The following is a 26,384-nucleotide window of genomic DNA, read 5'->3' as shown; positions in this document are numbered from 1 at the left end:
AGGAGGCGGAGGAGGAGGCCGAGAAGGAGGCGGAGGAGGAGGCCGAGGAGGAGGAGGAGGAGGAGGAGGAGGAGGAGGAGGAGGCGGAGGAGGAGGCGGAGGAGGAGGCGGAGGAGGAGGCGGAGGAGGCGGAGGAGGAGGCGGAGGAGGAGGCGGAGGAGGAGGCGGAGGCGGAGGAGGAGGAGGAGGCGGAGGAGGAGGAGGCGGAGGAGGAGGAGGCGGAGGAGGAGGAGGCGGAGGAGGAGGCGGAGGAGGAGGCGGAGGAGGAGGCGGAGGAGGAGGCGGAGGAGGCGGAGGAGGAGGCGGAGGAGGAGGCGGAGGAGGAGGCGGAGGAGGAGGCGGAGGCGGCGGCGGAGGCGGCGGCGGAGGCGGCGGCGGAGGCGGCGGCGGCGGCGGCGGCGGCAGCAGCAGCAGCAGCACATAATACCGACAAGATGAAATTAAGACACATGCGCAACACCCGGGCATCCCTATCGTAGACGTTTCGCCATCCAGCCAGCCACTGAATGGCGAAACGTCCACAACAAAGACAACCAGATGCCGCACATGTGTCTTAATTTCATGAGTAGTTGTAGTAGTAGTAGTAGTAGTAGTAGTAGAAGAGGTAGTAGTAGTAGTGGTAGAAGTGGGAAATAAGGAGGACAAGCCAGTCAAATATAAAGGAAGGGGAGCACTGTGCGGGTTATTTGTGTAACGTTCCAGTCACGGTATTGTGCCTTTTTTTGTTATTTATGTTATCAGGCTTTCATATGCATTTGAAAGTGAAAAAAAAAAAATTTGTTATTTCGCTTTACAGCAGTAGCCCAGAACCTAACCCGTTGTATAGGCAGGGCCCGCCTGTATCTTGTTTCCAAACACCTTTAACCCTTAAACGGTCCAAACGTATATATACGTTCATGTGCGTAGCGCCCCAAACGTATATACATGTATACGTTTTCTTTGTCATTCATTCAACATTGCCACGATAAGCCTGAGTTGCCTAGACATGAGAGAATGGGTGTGTGCACTCACTGTGCGCCATATTAAAATAATTGGGGACGCCTGGGCACCATACGCTTTTTTTTTTCCTATTAAAAAAAAAAAAAAAGATTTTTTTTTTCTCAAAAAAATTGGGGTGGTACACGAGTGAACGTATAATATATACCTTTGGACCGTTTAGGGGTTAACCTAAACCCCTCTGCTCTTTAACATCTTGTGTAAAGAAGTTACATACAATGCTGATATATACAACAGGCACACAGCCATATCCAAATGATAAGAATAAGATGGTGGTGGATTCCACATCTCAATCTCTCTTTTATTTGAAATGGAGGCCATACAGGAAGACTTACATTATAACATGCACGAACATGGGCCCAAATTTTTCATTTCTGCTAAATGTGTAATAAAAGGCATTCCACAAATTGATGAAGCATCTAAAATCATGCAACTAATTTTTGAGCCAAACTACAGCTAAAACTACTGACCATGTTGGGATAGCCTTTCCCTATTTCCATATGCAAAATATATGCCTAGTATTCAAGTCTCCTGAGAATTAAATATTAAAAAATTTTTGTTAAAAAGGTAACAATTGTCTAATACTTTGGCAGAATAACCAATGCAGCATCACTTATGAGCAGTAATGAGCAAATTAAATTTATTAAACACTAAATGCAATAAATTTCTGTAAATATAAATAAATACAATATTTATAAAATAAATTGCTATAAAAAATATACGTATGTATTTACTTATTATAAAACTATTAGTATAAATAAAATTCCCACGTGTTTACTAAACTAACTTGCTATATAAATGAAAAACAAACATATTTTTTTTTTTTTTTGCATCAAAGGAAGTTTCATGAAGTCATGACCTAATGAAGTTCCCATGAAAAGAGATGTCATCTCAAAAATGGTTTATAGTGTTCCGCGTCTCCCGTCCACCAGCCTAACAACACCTACCTAACCTGCCGTACGTACACTATTAGATGCACAAAGAAGCGAAACAATTCCTATCAGCACAAACACTGCCAAACACTTGGAAGCTACACAATATAAATTAAGCTCAAGACTTGGTAAATACAAGTGGGCCCCACTGTACAGCACTTCGCTTTACGGCGTTTTGCTAATGCAGCAGTTGTCAATTATACCCATTTCTCATATATTCAGACTTCCTACAATCAATATATTTACCAAACACTATAAGCTAAGGATGAGAATATTTTAAGGTAAGTAATGTGTGTACTGTACATGCATTTTTTAGGCCTAGCTCTATTGCTCACTTAATATATGATAATGTAAACATGTTATCAGGCTTTTACATGCATTTGAAGTGGGGGAAAAAAAAAAACAAGTCTTTCACTTTACAGCAGTAGCCCAGAACTTACCCTACTGTATAAGCAGGGCCCTATAGTAGCCCGGAACTTAACCAGTTGTATAAGTGGGGCCCTATAATAGCCCGGAACCTAACCTGCTGTATAAACGAGGCTCTACAGTAGCCCGGAACATAACTTGCTGCATAAGCAGGGCCCTACAGTAGCCCAGAGCCTAACCTACTGTATAAGCAGGGCCCTACAGTAGCCTAGAACCAAACCTGCTGCATAAATGGGGCCCACCTGTATTACTCAAGACTACAAAGCACAAAAAAGATAAACCAAACAAAAGCTTTATCATAAAGGATAGTGCAATGACTAATCTGAATACACATCCATTCATAAGTCATTTCTCAATGTGAAAACATTTCTGCTAACAGTTTAAATAACTTATTTGTAATTTTATAATAGTATGTATAAAGCTTACATATGAACAGAGCATTACCATTCAGTATCAAATGGTACACTTGCAAGTTTAATGTAAGATGTTTATACAGTACTGTGTAATGTTTACATACTACTGTGCAATGTTTACACAGTATTACTTCCGAATCCGTGACTGAATATGCTTATTTAACCCTTTGACTGTCGCGGCAGTATATGTACGTCTTACGAGGTACGGTGTTTGACGTATATATACTCATAAATTCTAGCGGCTTCAAATCAAGCAGGAGAAAGCTGGTAGGCCCACATGTGAAAGAATGGGTCTGTGTGGTCAGTGTGCACCATATAAAAAAAATCCTGGAGCATGCAGTGCATAATGAGAAAAAAAAAACTCCGACCGTTTTTTTTTAATTAAAATGCCGAAATTTGTGGTCTATTTTCGTACAGTATTTATGGTTATATTCTCGTTTTCTTGGTCTCATTTGATAGAATGGAAAACATATTATAGAAATAGAGGTGATTTTGATTGATTTTACCATAAAAAGAACCTGGAAATGGAGCTCAAAGTAGGGGAAATGTTTGATTTTTGCCAATGTTCAAAAGTAAACAAATGATGTCATTGTCCAATAAATGTCCAACTAGCCATTCTAATATGCAGTCATGAATGGGTTGATGTTATTTATACAATTATTACAGTACTGCAATAGTCTGCATAAAATAAGTCTTATATTTGTTGTTTGAATAAAAATTCAAAATAGAAAGCAAGAGTAATATCAGAGGGGCCTGGAGACATGACTGATGAACAAAGAAAATGTTATTTTAGAGCCAGGAATGTCTGCATTGTTCATTCTAGACCTTATTTTGAAATTGTCACATTTTTTAATTTTCGTGAAATTGGCCAAATTGCAAATTTCTGACCACATTATTGGGTAGTTGAAATAGGTAAATGGGCAGTTTCTTGTACTCAATCGATAGAAAAAATGGAGTTCTAAAGAAATAACCATGAGTTTGGTCGACTGGAACAACAGAATTAGCCGAAAATAGGGCTCAAAGTGGGCAAAATCGCCGATTTGTAAATATCGCCTAGGTCGCTAACTTCGCTAGAGTATAATTCCATCAGTTTTCCATCAAATTTTGTTTTTTGGTGTCATTACAATCGGGAAACAATTCTCTAGCATTTCATTAAGAAAAAATAATTTTTTTTTTTTTTAAATTTTGCGACACCAGGAGACACCTCAGGATTGGGGGTTGCGACAGTCAAGGGGTTAAGGATGTTCATTACCCTGAAAAATAACACAGATGAAATTCATTATGGAAATAAAATAAATTACCTTAAAATCTTGTCTCCACACTGAAATATCACTTTACGAAAAGTTAGTGAGAAAATAAAAAAAGGTATATAGCTCAAAGCTAATATAGCACACAAGACAATGCTTGCATTTTCACTAATGTTCAGAATTAACTCAAATCAAAACACCCATTTATGTTATTGCATCCAATTTTAATGACTTAGCTAACAGCTGCATATTCCTATACAGACAGGCCCTGGTTGACAGCACTGCGCTTTATAGTGCTTTGCTTGACAGTGTACTGCTAATGCAGCAGTTTTCAATTACTATACCCATTCATCATTTCTTCAAACTTCCTACAATAAATATATATTCACCACTCACTTTAAACTAAGGATGAAAATATTTTAAGTAATATGTGGACTGTATATGCAGTTTTTAGGCCTGCTGTATAAGCAGGGCCCTACAGTAGCCCAGAACATAACTTGCTGTATAAGCAGGGCCCTACAGTAGCCCAGAACCTAACTTGCTGTATAAGCAGGGCCCTACAGTAGCCCAGAACCTAACTTGCTGTATAAGCAGGGCCCTACAGTAGCCCAGAACCTAACTTGCTGTATAAGCAGGGCCCTACAGTAGCCCAGAACCTAACTTGCTGTATAAGCAGGGCCCTACAGTAGCCCAGAACCTAACTTGCTGTATAAGCAGGGCCCTACAGTAGCCCAGAACCTAACTTGCTGTATAAGCAGGGCAGGGCCCTCTTGTATACTTGCAACAATTATAAATGTACACTCCTTAAGTAAAAAAATAATTCACCAATCACTTCCCACCTAAGCAAGACTAAATAAAAACAAATTATTACCATATACTGTTGGTTAGTCAAATTCAAGGTCTACTCAATTCCTTAAAACTGGTATTTTAGTTGCCTTCTACAATACACAAGCCTAAGGACAAGGATTCTATCCCACTCGCCTCGGAAATTGAAGAGAAGTTACAGATTTAGGGAACTAATTCAAGAAATATGAAGAAGATTAACAACAAAAGTGTATGATGAAACTAAGTGGAAGTTATTAAATTAGCCAATTATTCTAATGCTCATATAACAAAATGAAAATAAGCGGTCTTAAGAAAATGCAGAATTAAACAGGTTTTCATTGTATCCTTAATATGACAGGATGGTAGAATGTCCCTGTACAGCTGCTGTCTATCCAACCTCCTACTTATATTATTACTATTATTTATATATTAGCTAAGAGAAAGATTATTTATCTAGAGAATAAAAACAATTTTGTTAAGGCAGTGATATACATTGACAACCCCTGTCCCTGCAGCCCAGGGCCAAGCAGGACTGGTATGCCACTACAGTTACAAGTTGGTTACACATTAAATTAAAAGTCCTTGACTAACTGAGGCTCCTTCAAAGGATGCAATTCTATGAAAGGTAAACAAAAATTAGGAAAACTTTTTATCAGCTTCTATCGACTCAGTAATAATAAAAAAAAAAGCATAAATACTGCAAGGTTTGCTATTCTCCAAGGCTACTAAGACTTGAGAGAGTGATGCTATCAAGGGAACTGAACCATAAATATGTGGGCATTACTAACCTGCCTCGGTGGGAGACGGCCGGTGTTAAAAAAAAATATTATAACCTATCAATGCTACCTTCACAATTTTTTTTTCCAAAACATTGATCTGGCTCAAAACTCTTGATTGCATCTTTTTCAGCTAATGCAATAAAAACAATCCTAATCATGCACAACATTTATAGTTAAATAATAGTAAAAAAATACTGACATGCCAAGCTTATTCACAAAGCCAGGAATATTTTCTTTACCTGAGTCTTTCGTGTGCCTCAAAAGCTGGAAAAGACCTAAGGCAAATGTGTATATATCAACAGAATGAAATATGTTTTACCATTAATAACTTTAAAAAAATTATTTCATGAAAAATTTCAGTTTTCAACCCCCTGCAAGATGGCCACTTGGTGACTGAAATAAATACAAGAATTTGATGGAATAAAAAAAGTATCAAAAAGAAGAAATGCACAATACCATGACTGGAACAATACACAAATAACCCGCACATAGGAAACAAACTCATAACGACGTTTCTGTCCGACTTCAGAAGTTTCTTTCTCCTCTGTGTGGATTATTGGTGTGATGAAAAAGTATTAAGGATGGAAAGACAAAAAATCAGGCCAGAGTTGAAAACTGAAGTGTGGCTTTGTGAGGCTGTGCTGCTGCATTACCTGCCATGCTAATGAGTAACTGGTGGAAGTGCTCTAGTTCAGGAGAGAGGGAGTCCACACAGGCAGTGGCATGCACTGGGGGACTTCCTCCACCAACCTGCGCCGCGTCTCTCCTGGGGGATACTGCTCCCCCTTCCACTGCTGGGGCAACTGGGGTTTCAGATCCCCCACCTGAGCCCCCTGGACCCACACCAACTACTGCCTGACCACTGCCTCCACCCGAGCCTACTGACTGGCTTCCGCTAGTAGCTGTCTTTGATATTGTGATGCCAAATTTCACTGTTTGTGGCCCCACCTTTTGTGGCTTAACCTCTACACTGATGGGTGTTCCAGGCTCTACTGACACACCTTGACCCCCTGCCCCTACACGAGTCACCAAGTCTTTCTTAGGTGGCACTGCTGGTTTATTAGGGGGCACTGGGGGAGCTGCTGCTGGTTTGTTTAACGGAACAGGTGGTGGGGGTCCCCCAGGCTGGGTAGATCTGGCTGGGGGAGGTGGTTTCTTAGACATAGTTGAAGTTTGTGAAAGGACTTGTTGCTGCTGTTGACCATTGGGTGCAGGTGAAGCTGAAGCAGCTGTGGTTGAAGCCGCATTGGTGGTAACATGAAAAGTCACCTTTCCCCCGTGTGCTGTAGTGATTACTTTTGTGCCAGGAGAGGCAGAAACATTCACTCTCGGAGTCACTTGCACCACCTGGGCCTGACTTCGAACATCCCCAGGTCCTGTGACTCGCACCACTCCACGTTCTACTGTGCCTGGCAATCCACCCGGTAAACTGACGGGGCCCTCACCATCACCACTGCCCGTCCAGCCACCCTCATTCTCACTTAAGCTGAAATCAAAATGATTTGTAAGAAAAATAAAATAAAAAAAATGTGTAACTTATAATCAATGTTGATGCACAAAATATTTATCACAATACAAGATAAAAGTGGTATGAAATGTTCACTTCTAAATCAAATTTGAACAGGAGCAAAATATACATTTAAAAAAAGAAGAAGAAATGTGCATAAGACTGAAAATCATAATAAAAAGAATGCTGGGACAATGATCTCTTAATAAAGAGCAAACATCGGTGAGTTACTCTCCATGACTGAAGCCACATAGAATATAAAATGCCAACATACCGTGGCTATAGTCTTGTGTCTGCTGCTGGCTGCCGGGACACAACTCTGGTCAATGCTCAAGTGATACAACCAACCAACATGGGTCTAACACACATCCTAAGTCAGCCGCAAGTCTTGTCAAGAGTAAATAACAATAAGTATTTTGTGGCTAAGATAAGCACGAGTGAAATGTGGCACCTCGATATAAAAAAAATTTAACGACACTTCAAAAGTACAACTATCTTTTAGAATGCCACCCTAAGCGCCACAATAAACATGCAGCAGACATCTTTGGTAGTATTCCAGTGTCATTAAGAAGCAGGTGACATCAGAAAAGAATTGCAACATTAACAATGAAATAGTGCACCTGAGCGCAATGCAAACACTGTCTATAATACAGCCCAGCGGCAAGTAACACACAGGATGACTTTCAGTGACTATTTGTATTTAACAAATCACTGAATTTATTGCAATACAAGACTGTCAAGAACAAGATCATTTGTTCAGTGACATACAATAATAAATTCATGACTTGATTTATACAAATATCCACATATACCATAATAAAACTAAAGAGGAGTACTGACCTATAGCTCTTAGCTGCCGTAGTTACAGTCCTGGTCACCTCAGAAGTCGACACACTGTACATGACTGGCCGAATTCCCACTCCTGGCTGAACACCTCGAGCAATGCCTGTAGCTGCAACACATCAAGTAAAACAAATAAATTGTGATGCCTGTGCAGTTCTGGCAGGACACTTATTGAATGAATGATAACCAATATGTTACCTTCTATAGTTCACCCAACTTGGGTGGAATATAGAAGGTAACATATTGGTGAAAAAACAATAAGGATAGTATAAAAAGAGGAATTAAATTTACAAGAAAATATTTTGTCTCTTAAGGAAAAAAATTACTAAAAATCACACAACAGAAGTGAACTACTCATGAAAGTATGAATGGAAGCCAAGTTTCACAAAATCAGTCACTAATCAACTGATTAATAAATAAAAAAGTGATTATAAAAAATCGAATTATCAACAGCATTTCAATTATATTATGAAGATCAAAAGTTTAACACTATATGAATACGTAATGAACAGAATAAATGTCTAAAAATACCTCTTGTATACCACTGATGAGTTTCGAGAATTTTTCTACTCGTGGAGCCTGGCCTAGGGCCAGGCATGACAAATTTTTTCACTACAGTATTATATGATACAGTATATAATTTATAAAAATATATAACCAATTTAACTATAATCATTAACATTTTAATTCTGAATTTAGCCAAAGTTAATACATTAATGTACTCTTTACTTACTTGGACCAGCGACTGGAACAGAGTTAACAGTAGCTGTAAGCTGCACAGCTTTAGTGACACTACTCATAGCAGCAACCCCTGGGGGAACACTATGAGGTGGATTGCTAACTCCTGCAGTAGAATGGGGCCCAGCAGATACATGGTGTTGAGCCACATTCATTCCTAAATTCAACGGCACACCCGTGACTTCATCAATCCCGGGGGAAGATGCTCTCACACGAGGGGTTATCTTAGGAGGCGTTAAAGCACCTGAAAGCAAAAATATTATGACACTGAAAAACTAATAAAAATTTTTTTAATTAAACAAGTCTGAATGCAAATCAACAAGGACTTAAAGTGTCTGTACAGTATCACTATACTTGTCGGATTTTGCCTTCCACTCAATGTACAGGTGCTTCTCACTCTATGATGGTTCGACTTTACGATGGTACAATAGCAATGCTCATTCAGTAGTTATCAAACTTTGATAGGATAAACTTTTTTAAACACCCTGGCTGTCTCCCACCGAGGCAGGGTGACCCCACCCCCAAGAAACTTTTATTCATTTATTTACTTTTCAACACTGGTATTTAGTTACAGTAATTATTTGCTTATTTACTTATTTAGTGGCAGCTATTTATCTACTTATTTATCATGCATTCATATTCGACATGATATTTTCAACTTACAGTGAGTTCATCGGAACATAATCCAATTGTAAGTCGAGAAGCACCTGTACTAACATGCCACCTGCAAACACAAATTCAAAAATCAATACAAAACAGCAACACTGACCAGGCATCCTAGGCTGAGGTTGGGTGAGGGTCGCAGGTTTAGCAGGCAGTTGTGGAGGGGCAGGGCGGGTAGCGATCCCTATGCGCGGTGGAGAGACAGACAGTGTCTGCTGGAACATGGCTACATTGTGTGCTTCCTGTAATTGTTTTTTATAATGATCAACTTCTCGTTGCTGCTTCTCCAACAGAGCTTCCAATTCATTGATCCTGGTAAGAGTAAGAGAGTAAAATTTGTAAGATAAAGGAAAAAGTTAAAGCCACTATACAGAAGATAAACAACTCCACACGAATTAGTGTTCATGTATCAGAGAAGTGTCCTCTTTAATACACAATACAGAAAGAATTTGTAATTAAATATTTTCAAATACAGTGGACCCCCAGTTTACGATCAGCTCCCAATGCGACCAATTATGTAAGTGTATTTATGTAAGTGCATTTGTACATGTATGTTTGGGGGTCTGAAATGGACTAATCTAATTCACAATATTCCTTATGGGAACAAATTCGTTCAGTAATGGCTCCTGAACATACTTCTGGAATGAAATAATATCGTAAACCGGGGGTCCACTGTATTACTGAATTAAAATATAAATGATCAACAAAAAAAGGTAGGGAAGTGGCAGTCAGAGGGAAATCTAAATTGTGAGGTCAGTACACCTCTGGCAAGACAGCAATTGAATGAGTGCTGGAACATATTTCTTCTTCTTTGGGTTATCCTGCCTTGGTAGGAAACACTCATTGAAATAAAAGAAAAACAGCAATAATAATTTAATAAATAGAGTAGTATTTTAAGTTTTTTTTTTTTCTTTTTTTTTTTAACAAGTCAGCCATCTCCCACCGAGGCAGGATGACCCAAAAAGAAAGAAAATCCCCAAAAAGAAAATACTTTCAGCATCATTCAACACTTTCACCTCACTCACACATAATCACTGTTTTTACAGAGGTGCTCAGAATACAACAGTTTAGAAGCATATACGTATACAGATACACAACTGTATATGCATTTTTAAGGCATAGCTCTATTACTCAATATATGAGAGTGCAAACATGTTATCAGGCTTATATGCATTTGAAAGTGAAAAAAGGATATGATTCACATTACAACAATTTCGCTTTAAAGCAGTAGCCCGGAACCTAACCTGCTGTACAAATGGGGCCCTCCTGTATGTCATTACACACACACACACACACACACACACACACACACACACACACACACACACACACAATCTTTGAGTACTATAAAGAATACATTAGTCATAATGCCAAGCATCATTTTTCAATTAAGTTTTTTTTTCATTGCTGGTGTCTTTTCTTTGTCTCAAACATGCATGACAACAGGTACATCTTGCTACTTCTACTTACACTTAGCTCACACTACACAAGCAAGTATACATATACGAATACACACCCATTGGAGTTTCCTTCTATTTTGTTAATAGTTCTTGTTCTTATTTATTTCTTTTTATCTCCATAGAGAAGTGGAACAGAATTCTTCCTCCATAAGCCATGCGTGTTGTAAGATGCAACTAAAGTGCCGGGAGCAAGGGGCTAGTAACCCCTTCTCCTGTATAAATTATTGCAATGCCTGCACTCTGAAGGGGAGATTTGGGATGCTTGCTGTTTAGAGGGACATCTATAATGTCGTACCTGCATGCCTCCGGCAAGACAGTGATAGTGCGAATGGTAGTGAAAGCGTTTCTTTTTCAGGTCACCCTGACTCAGTGGGAAACAGCCGGTGTACTGAAACAATAATCTGCACCTACCTTTCTTCTTTTTTGGCAAGTTGACCTCTCATCTGCTGGCGCTCAGTGTCAAAATCTGCAAGTTGCTTCTCTAGTTCCGCTTCCATCTGTAGCGACTTTTTACTCTCCTCCTCAAGACCTTCCGCCATGGAATCAATTCTCCCTTTTTCTTCAGATAAAATCTGTAGAGATTTCACTAAGTCAGGAAATTTATTACAATAACTTCTCTCTTATTAAGTATAATACCATAGCCCTCTCCTATTACCATGCAAAAACTCAAACCTGGAGAAATTTTTCAAACAAATTCAACATTTTTGTTGTTTTAAAAAAAATCTGAATTTGAAATAAAAATAAGAAACCAACACTACTTTTTTTAAAAAAAAAAAAAAAAAAGAAAAAAAAAATGGTGATCTTAGCCAAAATTTTTTGCTACCCACAAATCTCTTGGCCTTTTTCAGGCTTAAGTGAAAAATCAATGCACTTGTTTTTTCACTGTAACTACTATACTTTTATAAATTAAATTTGTATTTTAAAAAAGCCTTTTCTTGGTGTGCTATGGTCAATTTTTTAATTAATTAATGGTTTATGGGATAATTGTAAAAATTAATTGTGAAAACTTGAAATGATAGGCAAAGAAATATAAAGTTGTTTTGATTTTTTTTTCAAAATAAGACTACTGAAGAAAATAAACAAGATGTGTCAATACCTGTGGTAAGTCCTTAGCTTAACATGTGCCAATCCTGTGCTAAGTCCTCAGCTTAACATGACATGTGCCAATCCTGTGCTAAGTCCTCAGCTTAACATGACATGTGCCAATCCTGCTCTAAGTCCTCAGCTTAACATGACATGTGCCAATCCTGTGCTAAGTCCTCAGCTTAACATGACATGTGCCAATCCTGTGCTAAGTCCTCAGCTTAACATGACATGTGCCAATCCTGCGCTAAGTCCTCAGCTTAACATGACATGTGCCAATCCTGTGCTAAGTCCTCAGCTTAACATGACATGTGCCAATCCTGTGCTAAGTCCTCAGTTTAACATGACACACATCAATACCTATTCTAAGTCCTCTGAATAACATAACATGCATCAATACCTGTGCCAAGTCCTCGGATCGCTTTCTTTCTTCAACATACTGTAGTGCCAATCTCTTCCGCTCTTCGACCAGCATGAGAATGATCTGTTTCTGTCGTCCTCGTTCTTCCTCGAGCGTTTCTTGTACTTTGCGAAGCTCCTTTTCTGCCTTTTTCTTAGCTGCTCTCTCAGATTCCAGCTCCTATTCATAATTATTTATTATGAAACTGAAGTTTCAGGTACATTATTAATCCTTTTATTGCTAAAAAGCTAAATGTGAATAAAAAAGCTTAACATGACTAAAAAGCTTAACATGTGACTTAAAATGCTTAACATGTGACTAATTTATCAGCTTTATTTTGAAAGATATTAACATATTACTTTGTAATTGGTCCCCAAAAGATTAAGGCTGAATGCTGTTTCTAAACTAATGACTATCAAGAATGATTTACCGCATTTTCCGGCATACGGTAAGTCCTTGACTTACAATCACGTTGCATTATGTATAATATCATTGCTATGTATAATATAATTATTATATCATTATACACAATTCAGGAGGTCCCCAATGTGTTTTTTTAAGTCGAAGACTTACTGTACAAGGCGCACAACAAAAGTATCATAATGGTAAATCAATGCTCATATATAAGGGTTAATTACCCTCTTGCTTTATACTAAAGCTTATCTCAAAGCCTACCCATGACCCTGACCATGAGCATACCAGGTGCAGACAGTAACTGTTATGACACAAATATCTTCATGAAGATGTAAACAACAGCTTCTGGTTACAGTATGCTTGTACAGGCTTTCCTTGCTTTAAGCAAACTCACTATTCAATGCACCTCCCAAAACATACTGAAGATTCAGTGCAAAATTAAGTATTGATGGCCTGAGTTTAATAGTACAACTGCCATTAGTTTGTACTGCAATTAGTTTATGAAGCCAGGGACACCTGTACTAATAAAAGATTTGTGGTGAAGCTGTTCATTGCTCTAAGATCATTCACATTAATATTCAGGTCACCAAGCAACACACATCTGAACTTATTAACACAGCACACAGGAACCCATTAAAATTTACAACAATAGAGCCACAGTACAAATGTGAGTGAAATATAACCATCCATTGCATTATTTTCACCATACAGCACAAACAACTCATTTTTCAAGAATAAAAAGTTACAATACTGTGACTAGAACAAATTACAAATAACCTGAACTTGGGAGAGAGAAACTTAAAAGACTAAGGTCCCACTCCAAAAGCATGAGACATTTGTAACTCATTTATAAGATGAAAAACCACAAACACAACTCATAACTTTGAAAGCTTTTGTACAAGTGCCTGTGTACATACACCTGATGTACTGCACACTTGTTTCACTTCCACCAAATCTCACAGCATCCCACACACACAATGATAAATCAAGCTGTTTTTTAAAAGTAAAAGAAGGGAGCTTGAGACCATGATGTCTTTTATATTTCAAAGTTTGCTTCCTCGGTAAGGCCAATTATCCCAAGCTGTGTATATCATAGTCCCTCAACCCCTCCTGTGTTCCCCAGCCACCTGTGTGTGTCCCCCAACTACCTGCATGCATTTCCCAGCCAACTGCATGTGTCCCCCCAGCCACCTGCATGCATCCCCCAGCCACATGCATGTGTCCCCCAGCCACCTACGTGTCCACCAGCCACTTGAGTGTTCCCCAATCACCTGTGTGTTCCTTAATATTGGACATACAGTAAGTTCATACCAGTTTTAAATTAATAGATATGCTCCACATTCTGCATTCCCCCAGAGATTTATGAAATAGAAAGAGAAACATCAAGGGAATAAATATATTCCAAACGCTGAGTTAAAACTGACAATGAATAATCAGTACCATAGGAACGACAGTCAGAGGGACCTTTACACACTGCAGTGAGATGACTAATACAGCAAGTCCTTGACTTACAAACACACTGACAATCTTATGTATTGAGTATAATATCACTAAATCATTATTGTGTATTACATTATTATACACAAGCCAGGTCCTCAATGTGTTTGTAAGTCTAGGACTTACTGTGATAAGAAACAACAAAGCACTTGAGGAGATGAAAAATCTGAACTACAGTTGGCTCTCTTAAAAAGCTCCTCCATAGTACAATTTTTTTTTGTAATAATGTTGGTAGAATTACTGACAACATGTTAGGTAAAAGGACACAAGTGCAACTAATGCGACACTTTATTGTGGCAACGTTTCGCCCTCCAGGAGCATTGTCAAGCCATTACAAACAATATATGGTTACACAGAGGGTATATACAGCCTCTCCTCACTTAGCAACATACTCATTTACTGACGCCTCAGACTTATGGCGGGCTCTCTGACAACTATGCATACCTAAATAATGTATATTAGAGCTGATTTCCTCTATTCTGTTTAATACAATATACAGTAAACTACTGTATAACCATTTAAAAATATACTAAATATGTTATAAATTGTGCAAAGGTGACATAAAAACAATATCAAAGATGGTTGACACAAACCCACTACCATTATATAGTATGCTCCTTGTATAGCGATGAATTCGTTTACCAACATGGTCTTAGGAATGGAACTCCGTCGTTAAGTGAGGAGAGGCTGTATATATCATACTTTGCAAATCTTGCCATACCTACATACCCTCTGTGTCCCTGTATTGTTTGTAACAACTTGATAAAGCTCCTGGAGAGCGAAACATTGCCACAATAAAATGTCACATTAGTTGCACTTGTGTCCTTATGCCTAACAATTGTTTTTGCAAATGCAATTTAAAATATACATGCAGAATTTAAAAACAGGTGAAAAGGCTTTCATAGTACTTGCTGTTCAATTTTACATGCTGTCTTTCAATTGCATTTTCAGAAAAATCACGCCATATGGAATTACTTTGCAAACCCTTGCATATGTATGCAAAAAATTAAATATTTATAATTATTGCACATGTGGCAAATAAAATTATTAGTGCATACAATCTCCAACATTCCTAATAATGACAAATTATAATAGCTGATTTTTTTCCTAAAAGCAATGCCATGCCACACTGCCTAACCCAGTAAAATAATTTTGATGGGAAAGAATGGGGAAGGAAAATGAAGAATGAAGAATTATATACAAAAGATGAGGTAATCATTACCTCAGCCTTGATGAAGAAAAGAGAACTTCAGTCTTGAAGAACCTGAAGCACAAGCATAGAGCTTGGCACTTATATACTGTACCCAGATATTTCACATGTCTCTAATTCTTCATCTTGTCGCTATTGTATACCATTCATGTACACCTAACCTGACATTGTTTGGGTTAACACAGCAACTCTGAGGCATCTTCTAGGGTGGACTTCATAATTATATTGGCTGTTTCATGGTGTCAATTGATAGACCGGAGATGATTTTGGTTGGTTTCAGACCAGAAGTGGCCTGTAACAGGCCTCAAAGTGGCAGAAATATTATTTTTGGCAACTCTCCTGAGGAAGAGTGGGGCCCCTCTACCCCTTGTCTGATTTATGGGTTTTTACTCAGTTACCTCAATTATTGGGACCATACACAAATAACCCGCACATAAAAGAGAAGCTTACGACGACGTTTCGGTCCGACTTGGACCATTGACAAAGTCAATGGTCCAAGTCGGACCGAAATGTCGTCGTAAGCTTCTCTCTTTTATGTGTGGGTTATTTGTGTATCGTTCCAGTCACGGTATTGTCCCTTTTTTGTTATTTATTGGGACCATTTAAACCATGAGCTATCATTCTCGGTTATATTTTATTAGATAACAGAATCAAAATGGAAGGCAAGTCTTATATAGGAGAGGCCTGGGGATGTGATTAATGAACAGAAAAAAGGTTGCTTTACAGGTTGGAATGCCTACAGTGTTTATTTTGGACTCTGGTTATAAATTATGTTGAATTTTGTGTAAAATTGGCCAGATTACTGACTTCTGCTCACTTCTAAAGGTTTAATGGGTAGTTTCTCGAACTCCGTCGACAGAATGGAAGGCATACTCTTGAAATAGTCAGGAATTACATAGGTTGACCAATATAATGGTCCTAAAATAGGCCTCAAATTAGATAAAATCACACTTGCGTAACATGCCTCCTGACTTTCAACTTCTTGCCTGTATAATTTTGTAAGTTTCATATCACATTCATTTTGCATTTTTGGTGCCAATAACTCTAGAAAAAAGATATCTACCAATTTTAGAAGACATTATTATTATTACCCAAAAAATTGGGGCACTGGTGAGGCTTTTAGTTTTGGTGGTTATGACAAAGAAAGGGACAAGTGTAAACTGCTGACCTACTGAACATGGGTGAAATTAAATCAGCATCCTGGAGACAAAATTAACCTAATTTGCCCAAAATTCACTCCATAAGCAGGGGCTTTCTATACAGTATGCCATTTACATCAGCTAGATCTGTAAAAGTTGTATCATACTTGTAGAAATAAAGATTACTATTATTAAGTTGGGTCTAAAAATACTGTACATAATGTATGTACAAGTACCCTATGCACACACATCTAGTGCAAATAACTTAGTATATACAGAATTAAATGACAATTAAAATGGCCTTCAGGAAATGGATCTTTCTCAATAAGAATTTCAGAGTCTAAACAATATTTAATGATCATTTTTGGGAGGAAAGTCTTTTCTGTCCAGTCAATTCATTACCATTATTTCAAATGTAATTTGCTAGGAATTTTTTACTTTGCTGTTCCTCATTAGCCATGCTTGGTGGCTCACTTAAGTTATAGTGGAGTGAAAGAAATCTCTCACTTCATGCAGATTTCCTATACAAGACTAATTTTTATGGGATACCCCATTTGCACTGGTAATTCCCTAGCCAGCAGGCCGCCAGCAGCAACAGCCTGACTGAAGAGGTAAACATCAGACAAGCTTGACCCAAGGCTGGCCTGTGGAAGTTGGAAAACTCTTGAAATATATCAGCTGAATGTGAGACATAAATTGCCCTATGCAATCAGTGGGGTTTGTAAAATGATTGAATATTCCCATAGCGAAGAATTAAGTGTTGCTATTTAAACTAATGCTCAAGGAACAATTATCCAGCTTGCTGTGTTAGACCCTGACTATTTTTTTTTATTAACACACTGGCAGTTTCCCACTGAGGCAGGGTGGCCCATAAAAGAAGAAACACTTTCATCATCACTCACTCCATCACTGTCTTGCTAGAGGTGCACCTACACTACAGTTCAAAAACTGCAACATATTTCCACCCCTCCTTCAGAGCACAGGCACTGTACTTCCCAACTCCAAGACTCAAGTCTAGCTAACCAGTTTCCCTGAATCCCTTCATCAATGTTACTTTGCTCACACTCCAACAGCACGTCGTCATAAAACCATTTGCCTCCACTCGCTTCTAACATGTTCAAGCACATGGCTACAAAAACTAGTCCTGAGAGCCAGTATACAAAAACCAGTAATGCTGTAAATATATGGCATGTAGTTTAAAGAAAGAACATGTCTATATGACTAACACAGACATGAATATAAACAGCAAGGGTAATTCAGCATTTGCAATTCTAAATACCAGTAATTAATGAAAAATTCCAATGAACCATATAAAAAAAAATACTATTAACAGAATAACTAAAGACAGTGTAACGAACATTGTCATTACTCAGTAATAACCTACATAGAGACAGCAACTCAGAAGATTAATTGATCTGTACATTTCGACCCCCTGCTGGGGTCCTCATCTGCAGAATAGGACCTCAGTAGGGGGTCAAAATATAGACCAATTAATTTCCCAAGTTTCTGTCTCCATGTAGGTTATTACTGAGCAAACTATTAGTTGATATGTGCAATGCACTAAGACACCATGGTAATAACCAAAAGGAGGAATGCCTTGGGACTAACCAAAGTTATTTGATTGATGTTACTGTGGATGACAAATAATGGGGGAGTAGCCTGGGGTACAGTAATACCCAAATAACTCACACATAGGAGAGAGAAGCTTATGACGATGTTTCAGTCCAACTTGGACCATCTACAAGTTACTCTGAAAATGGTTCAAGTTGGACTGAAATGCCATCATCAGATCCTCTCTCCTATGTGCGGGCTATTCGTGTGTTGTTCCAGTCACGGTATTGTGCCTTTTTGTTCTTGTTAGGGTACAGTAACACAAAAGAGTAGACAAACACCAAATATTAAGCACCATGAGATGTACTCGGGTTGTTGTACGGAGATCATGCATGGACTACCCTGCTGCATAGTAGAAATGTTAAATCTAGTAGAAAAATATATAGATAAAAATATATGTCCAACTTAGGTGGAAGTTTTCTAAAAGTGGTTTACAAAATATTAAAAATACTCAATGAAACAGGAAAGCAAAAGAAAAAAAGTAACAACTGAAAAAATTAATAACTTTTATTGCAAACCCAGAAAGTTATAACAAGAGCTGACTGAACAGGAGACTGTTTTCTAAGTTAACAGAGCTAGCTCACTTTGAGGCAAATACTATTTGATAATCTTACTTCAGTCAGTCTCTGATTAAAAGTTTTACTTCCGTGAAGGAGCCATCTAGTGCAAAGTGACACTTCGCATATTTAAGTATAAAACTGTGTAACTAAAATATAGCAACATAACTTCAATAGATGAATCTGCTAAAGAAATATTACAAATAAATAATTTTTTTTTCCAAGAGCTTACATGCAGACAATATAGGTATCTTTCTTGGCAAAGTATTACTGAGCACTACAACAACTGTAAATCCTAGTTAAAACTCTTGGTTAGAGAAGTAAATGTATAGAATAAAGTTGCTTTCCAACCTTTATCATCCTCAACTCAGGCTGAAACAACAACCCAAACATTATCATTACTTAGTAGTGTTCATATATTATAATGAGGAGGATGGCCAAGAATGGACTTCCTCACAAGCTGCCAAAACTGTTGCTTTGCCCCAAAATATCCTTTTAATGCCCAAGCACATAGAGAATGAAAAGTCACGATATTCTTTCGATACCCAAGCACAAAAAAAAAAAAAAAAAAAATGAAATGTCACACTATTGTTGTGGCTAGAACAATTCACGGATAAAATTCTGAGATGAAATTTTAAACAAGGTTTCAGTCCATCCTGGGATATTATTATGTTGTGACTTTATAATGGTCCACGACAGACTAATGTCATCCAAAGTTTCCTCTCTAAATTATAGGTTAGTTGTAGACCAAAGCACCGAACACCTAGCCCCATTTCACTGCTACCTCAAGTGAGAATAACTGCCCATAATTCACCGTTTCTTACGTTCCATTCTTGGCAACATACTCTCTCTTCAACATCCAAGACATACTCTTAAGTCATTAACAGGTAAAAGAGAAACACCGCTTGACACTTTCTGTGAATATAGAATCATTCAGTCTTTTTTATAACAAATTGAAAATCCAGTACTCTGAAACTGTTTTCCCAAGTTCTGAACAAGAAATATCTTGGATGCTGTTCATCTCCAATATTTAACATTAGAGAATGCAATAAAAAAATTCCAAGGACCATCCTATTCTACAAAGAATTTCATTAAAAAAATGTGCACCGACAACAACTTGTTTCAGCTGTGTACAACAGATCCTACACAAGACATGCTTCACTTTCTTCAAGTTTCTATTTACAGAGAAAAATAAACTGCAATACTCTTAAGATTTCCCAGTAATTAATAAATATAATTTTAGCCACCAAACAATGATAGAAAACTATTCTTAAACTGTGCTAAATATACTAATTAGACCTATTGTTGGTCAAATTTAAAGCTTACAGTGCCTGACTTTTTTTTAATGCTAATAAAAATTATCAGTGACTACTAAATTACAATTAAAGATGGTTTCATATTCACTAGCTTCACTCAACCATAGAAGCACTTCCATTGTTATATATTTTTGTTTTATACATTACTGAACTCCGGGAGCAAGGGGCTAGTAACCCCTTCTCCCGTATAAATTACTAAATTTAAAAAGAGAAACTTTCGTTTTTCTTTTTGGGGCCACCCCGCCTTGGTGGGATACGGCCGGTTTGTTGAAAAAAAAAAAAAAAAAAAAAACATTACTGAACTGTATTCTGACCTGCTATGTACATCCAAGTTTCTTCTGATTGTCCCTTGTGTCTATGTTAAAACTATTAATATTTGCTGTGACTGTATAGTACAACATGGTTGAGAGTTTGACCTACTATGTACTTTCAAAGTTCCTTTTAATTGCCCTTTGCATCCATGTAAAAACTATCAAAGCATAATACAGACAAATTTTTGACATTTCCCATCATTTATATTCCTGCTTATAGTTGATCAAGGTTGAAAGTCTGACCTAATGTGTATTTTCAAAATTTTTGTTCATTGCCCCTTGCATCCACGTTAAAACTATCAGCATAATGTAGACAAATTCTTGAAATTCTATGTCATTTATTCCTGGTTATACAGCACAATATGGTAGGAAATTATACATTCAAGCGAGTCGCAAGAATATCAAGCAATCCTTCAAAGAAGCGGAACAAGTTGAACAATAACATAGCAACAACAGACTCCATTCAGAGGTTCAAAAATAGATACGACAAGGCTCGATCACATTAATCGGTATAAAAAAATTAAGAAGCCCTGCAAGCTCAGTTATTTACAGCAACCAAGCTAACAAGTAGACCTCAAAGAAATAAGATGATAGCGTTTGCAGGTAAAATACTGAGGGTCACGTAACTTAACCCTTTGACTGTTTCGGTCGTATATATATGTCTTACGAGCCACAGTGTTTGACGTATATACTTCTTCTTTCTTTCAACACACCGGCCGTATCCCACCGAGGCGGGGTGGCCCAAAAGGAAAAACGAAAGTTTCTCCTTTTACATTTAGTAATATATACAGGAGAAGAGGTTACTAGCCCCTTGCTCCCGGCATTTTAGTTGCCTCTTACAACACGCATGGCTTACGGAGGAAGAATTCTGTTCCACTTCCCCATGGAGATAAGAGGAAATAAACAAGAATAAGAACTAGAAAGAAAATAGAAGAAAACCCAGAGGGGTGTGTATATATGTGCTTGTACATGTATGTGTAGTGTGACCTAAGTGTAAGTAGAAGTAGCAAGACGTACCTGAAATCTTGCATGTTCATGAGACAGAAAAAAGGACACCAGCAATCCTACTATCATGTAAAACAATTACAGGCTTTCGTTTTACACTCACTTGGCAGGACGGTAGTACCTCCCTGGGCGGTTGCTGTCTACCAACCTACTACCTATATGACGTATATACATATACTCATAAATTCTAGCGGCTTCAAATCAAGCAGAAGAAAGCTGGTAGGCCTACATGTGAGAGAATGGGTCTGTGTGGTCAGTGTGCACCACATAAAAAAAAATCTGCAGCAAGCAGTGCATAATGAGAAAAAAGCACTCCAACCTTTTTTTTTTTAATTAAAATGCTGACTTTGTGGTCTATTTTCGTACAGTATTTATGGTTGTATTCTCGTTTTCTTGGTCTCATTTGATAGAATGGAAAACATATTATAGAAATAGAGGTGATTTTGATTGGTTTTACTGTAAAAAGAACCTGGAAATGCAGCTCAAAGTAGGGGAAACGTTTAATTTTTGCTGATGTTGAAAAGTAAATAAACGATGTCATTGTCCAATAAATGTCAAACTAGCCATTCTAATATGCAGTCATGAATGGGTTGACATTATTTATACAATTATTACAATATTGCAGTAGTCTGCATAACAGTAAATCTTCTATTTTTTGTTTGAATAAAAATTCAAAATAGAAAGCAAGAGTAATATCAGAGGGGCCTGGATACGTGACTGATGAGCAAAGAAAATGTTATTTTAGAGCCAGGAATATCTGCATTGTTCATTCTGGACCCTATTTTGAAATTGTCATTTTTTAATTTTCGTGAAATTGGCCAAACTGCAAATTTCTGACCATGTTATTGGGTAGTTGAAATCGGTAAATGGACAGTTTCTTGTACTCAATCGATAGAAAAAATGGAGTTCCAAAGAAATAGCTATGAGTTTGGTCGACTGGAGCAACGGAATTAGCCGAAAATAGGGCTCAAAGTGGGCGAAATCGCCGATTCGTAAATATCGCAGAGGTCGCTAACTTTGCGAGAGTGTAATTCTGTAAGTTTTCCATCAAATTTCGTACTTTTGGTGTCATTACCATTGGGAAAAAATTCTCTATCATTTCATTAGAAAAAATAATTTTTTTTTTTTAAATTTTTGCGACACCAGGAGAGACCTCAGGATTAGGGGTTGTGACAGTCAAGGGGTTAAGGCTTGGCCAGGGAGCCTGCCTATAAATGTTGCTAAGTCACACATACTACACAAGTGATACTGTTGACATTTGCTAACAAACCTGACAAATGCCACATTCATAAGAGTTCTGAAAAACATGTGCGGTTTGTGATGTACAGGTGCTCCTCGACTCCTGATGGGGTTACGTTCTGACAAACCCATCGTAAGTCGAAAATATCACAAGTCAAATATGATATGCTAAATAAACAACTACTGTCAATGAGTAAGTAAATAAATAATTACAATACCTAACTAAATAAAAGTATCGAAAAGTAAATAAATGAATACAAGTTACAGACTTGTCGCCTTCATGCTAGGTAATTGTCTTAAGTTCCACCTCCAAAGTAACCGCTTTTGCACCATTGTAAAGTCAAAATATCCTAAGTCGAGAAGCACCCGCATTTCTTTAGGACACAGGGTAATGTTGGAAAGAAACCAAGGACAAACACAACACTAACACAATAGAGGAATCAACTATTATCATGCCAATAAATTTATCAGATGCTTATTGAGCATTAAGGTGCACAGATATTAGAAGATGCTTGAACAAGGGAATTTAATATATCGGTAAACCATACCCATAAGTTACACTACTCAAATATCCAGCACTTGTAAATGGTTCAAGTCAGACCGAAACATCATCAAAATCTTCCCTTTCTCATATGTGCGGGATATTTGAGCATAGTTCCAGTCACGGTATTGTGCCTTTTTTGTTCTTTATACCCATGGGTTAACATACCACCGTTCCAATGTTAAAAGGTGTTAGTAATATACAATAAGGAGCTAGGGAGTGCATTCACTTGTAGGCTGCTTAACCCTTAAACTGTCCAAACAAATTTACGTTCACATGCGTAGTGCTCCAAAAGGAAATCTAGGTTTTTTTTACATATTTTCAAATATAACAAAAAAAAAATAGATCAAAGTTTTTTACACGTTTTCAAATGTCAAAAAAAAAAAAAAGAGATGATGATGATCTACGTTTTTTTACATACTACTTTCAAATGTTGAAAAAACGTAGATCTACATTTGGACAGTTTAAGGGTTAATGAGTGAAGAGATTTATGGGGCTTCAGTACTCTAACAAACTTAGTAATTCTGGAGTAACATGACACCATGTTTACAAAAAGAATTTGGTTTGATAGACATAAATGTAGAAAATAAAAATAATTAGTCTTAGTAACTATTGCCCTTTATTGATCAATAGAATTTTTTTGTATCTGGAAGCTCCACTTCCATAAAATAACTTCAGACATTAAAACGACTTCAAGCATAGAAGGATTTTTTAAACTACACTTCACACTCAGAGGAAATATCTATGCTAATTTTGGTATATCGGATATAAGTACCACACACATGCACTATACAACAGCAAAACATACAAAAAATTAATATTACCTTAGCAAGTATGTAGTGTAGCAGAGTGGGACAATAGGAAAGAAAAAGAGGCAAAACAGTTGAAAATAAAATAACACAACACAAAAATGATAAAACTAAGCTGAACACCAAAGCAGCGGTGCTCAAGAGTGTGTTTGTGTGCATGTGGTAAAAAGAAAAAATAAAGGGACACACTTTGCATCCTTCCCAATAGTACATTTGAGAGTCAATGAGCCCAACCATTATCCAGTCATTTAATAATGGGGAAGTAGAACAGAATTCTTCCTCCATAAGCCATACTAGCCAGGAGCAAGGGGCTAGTAGTTCCTTCTCCTGGTTTTCTTTTTTTGGCCACCCTGCTCAGTAGGATACAATGTGGCAGATGTTGCAAAAGTATGGAATAGGAGGTAGGTCACTGAAAGCAGTGAAGAGTTTTTATGAGGATAGTGAGGCTCAGGCTAGAGTATGTAGGAGAGAGGGAGATTATTTCCCAATAAAAGTAGGCCTTATACAAGGATGTGTGATGTCACCATGGTTGTTCAACATATTTATAAATGGGGTTGTAAGAGAAGTGAATGCTCGGATGTTGGCAAGAGGTGTGGGGTTAAAAGTTAAAGAATCTAACACAAAGTGGGAGTTGTCACAATTGCACTTTGCTGATGACACTGTTTCTGGGAGAGTCTGAAGAGAAGTTGAAGAGGTTGGTGGATGAGTATGGTAGGGAATGTAGAAGAAAATTAAAAGTGAATATAGGAAAGAATAAGGTGATGAGGATAACAAAAAATTAGGTGACAAAAGATTGGATATCAGATTGGAGGGAGAGAGTATGGAGGAGGTGAATGTATTCAGATATTTAGGAGTGGACGTGTCAGCAGATGGGTCTATGAAAGATGAGGTGAATCATCAAAGAACTTTGTCCATGGAAGCAAAGAGGGAAATGTATGAGAGTATAGTTATACCAATGCTCTTATATAGGTGTGAAACATGGACGGTGAATGGTGCAACAAGGAGAAGGATGGAGGCAGTGGAGATGTCATGTCTGAGGACAATGTGTGGTGTGAATATAATGCAGAGAATTCGAAGTTTGGAAATTAGGAGGAGGTGCGGTATTACCAAAACTATTATCCAGAGGACTGACGAGGGGTCGTTGAGGTGGTTCGGACGTGTAGAGGAGATAGAATGAAATAGAATGACTTCAAGAGTGTATAAATCTGTAATGGAGCGAAGGTGGGGTACGGGTTGACCTAGGAAAGGCTGGAGGAGAGGGGGGTAAAGAAGGTTTTGTGTGCAAGGGGCTTGGACTTCCAGCAAGTATGTGTGTGTTAGATAGGAGTGAATGGAGAGAAATGGTTTTTAGAACTTGAATTGTTGTTGGAGTGTGAGCGAGGTAACATTTATAAAGGGATTCAGGGAAACCAGTAGGCCAGACTTGAGTCCTGGAGATGGGAAGTACAGTGTCTGCACTCTGAAGGCATGTTAATGTTGCAGTTTTATAACTGTAGTGTAAGCACGCCTCTGGCAAGACAGTGATGGAGTGAATGATGAAAGTTTTTCTTTTTAGGGCCACCCTGCCTTGGTGAGAGAAGGCCGATGTGTTAATAAAAAATAATAAAAATACACTAACCCAATGCATGGTCCTTTTACTCATATACAATATCTCAATATTATGGTACCAGGCGAATAACTGATAAATTATAAACTAATTATGAATACAGTACAGTGGACCCCCGCTTAACGATCACCTCCAAATGCGACCAATTATGTAAGTGTATTTATGTAAGTGCGTTTGTACGTGTATGTTTGAGGGTCTGAAATGGACTAATCTACTTCACAATATTCCTTATGGGAAAAAATTCGGTCAGTACTGGCACCTGAACATACTTCTGGAATGAAAAAAGTTCGTTAACCGGGGGTCCACTGTACTACTGACCCTACAGCTTTTGTAAACAGCATTATCATTAAAATAAAAATATGATAATGTTTCAATGTTAGTGTTATTTTAAGTGTCTAACAGAGTCAAGATTTGTGCTAAATCACCTACAATTGCTACATCACTAGTTACAGTAAGTTTGTATCTGTGATGGTCCCAGATAGCAGTCATAGAGAAGAAATCACAGAATCCCAAGATGTAACGATACAAAAACAAATATATACTGAAGTGCAATAAATAAAATCTTCTTAAAGCACTAATAATAATTTAAGTTCTTAGAGCACTAATAACACAATAATTTAAGGTCTTAAAGCGCTAATAACAATAATTTAAGTTCTTAAGAGAACTAATAATAATGCATAATTTAACCTCTTAAATTTAATCTGAATTTAGATGGCTAATACCACCAGTCAGTCAAATTATGCAATTGTACGAAGACGAGAAAAGGCAGAAGAATTCAGAAATAAAGATGACATTAAGAAATGAATCTCTGAGTACC

General features: G+C 37.6%; 1 protein-coding gene across 2 annotated transcripts in view; it reads right to left on the bottom strand.

The window, feature by feature from the left end:
• Nucleotides 1–26,384, bottom strand: part of LOC128702258 (cortactin-binding protein 2-like) — a 120,992-nt gene that overhangs the window by 64,867 nt on the left and 29,741 nt on the right. The window contains exons 5-11 of one of the 2 annotated variants that reach the window (XM_070102762.1): nt 19,092–19,112; nt 12,313–12,492; nt 11,241–11,401; nt 9,476–9,681; nt 8,702–8,950; nt 7,966–8,077; nt 6,272–7,104 (exon numbers count right to left, since the gene is read on the bottom strand). In XM_070102762.1, coding sequence (XP_069958863.1) covers nt 6,272–7,104; nt 7,966–8,077; nt 8,702–8,950; nt 9,476–9,681; nt 11,241–11,401; nt 12,313–12,492; nt 19,092–19,112 — 1,762 coding nt within the window. The remainder of the gene's footprint in view (nt 1–6,271; nt 7,105–7,965; nt 8,078–8,701; nt 8,951–9,475; nt 9,682–11,240; nt 11,402–12,312; nt 12,493–19,091; nt 19,113–26,384) is intronic. The other variant, XM_070102763.1, reaches the window with a different exon arrangement.

This window comes from Cherax quadricarinatus, chromosome 83, assembly GCF_038502225.1.
Source record: "Cherax quadricarinatus isolate ZL_2023a chromosome 83, ASM3850222v1, whole genome shotgun sequence".
Lineage (NCBI taxonomy): Eukaryota > Metazoa > Arthropoda > Malacostraca > Decapoda > Parastacidae > Cherax > Cherax quadricarinatus.
Note: the sequence above shows the minus strand (reverse complement) of the source record. Positions and strands in the feature narration are given on the sequence as shown.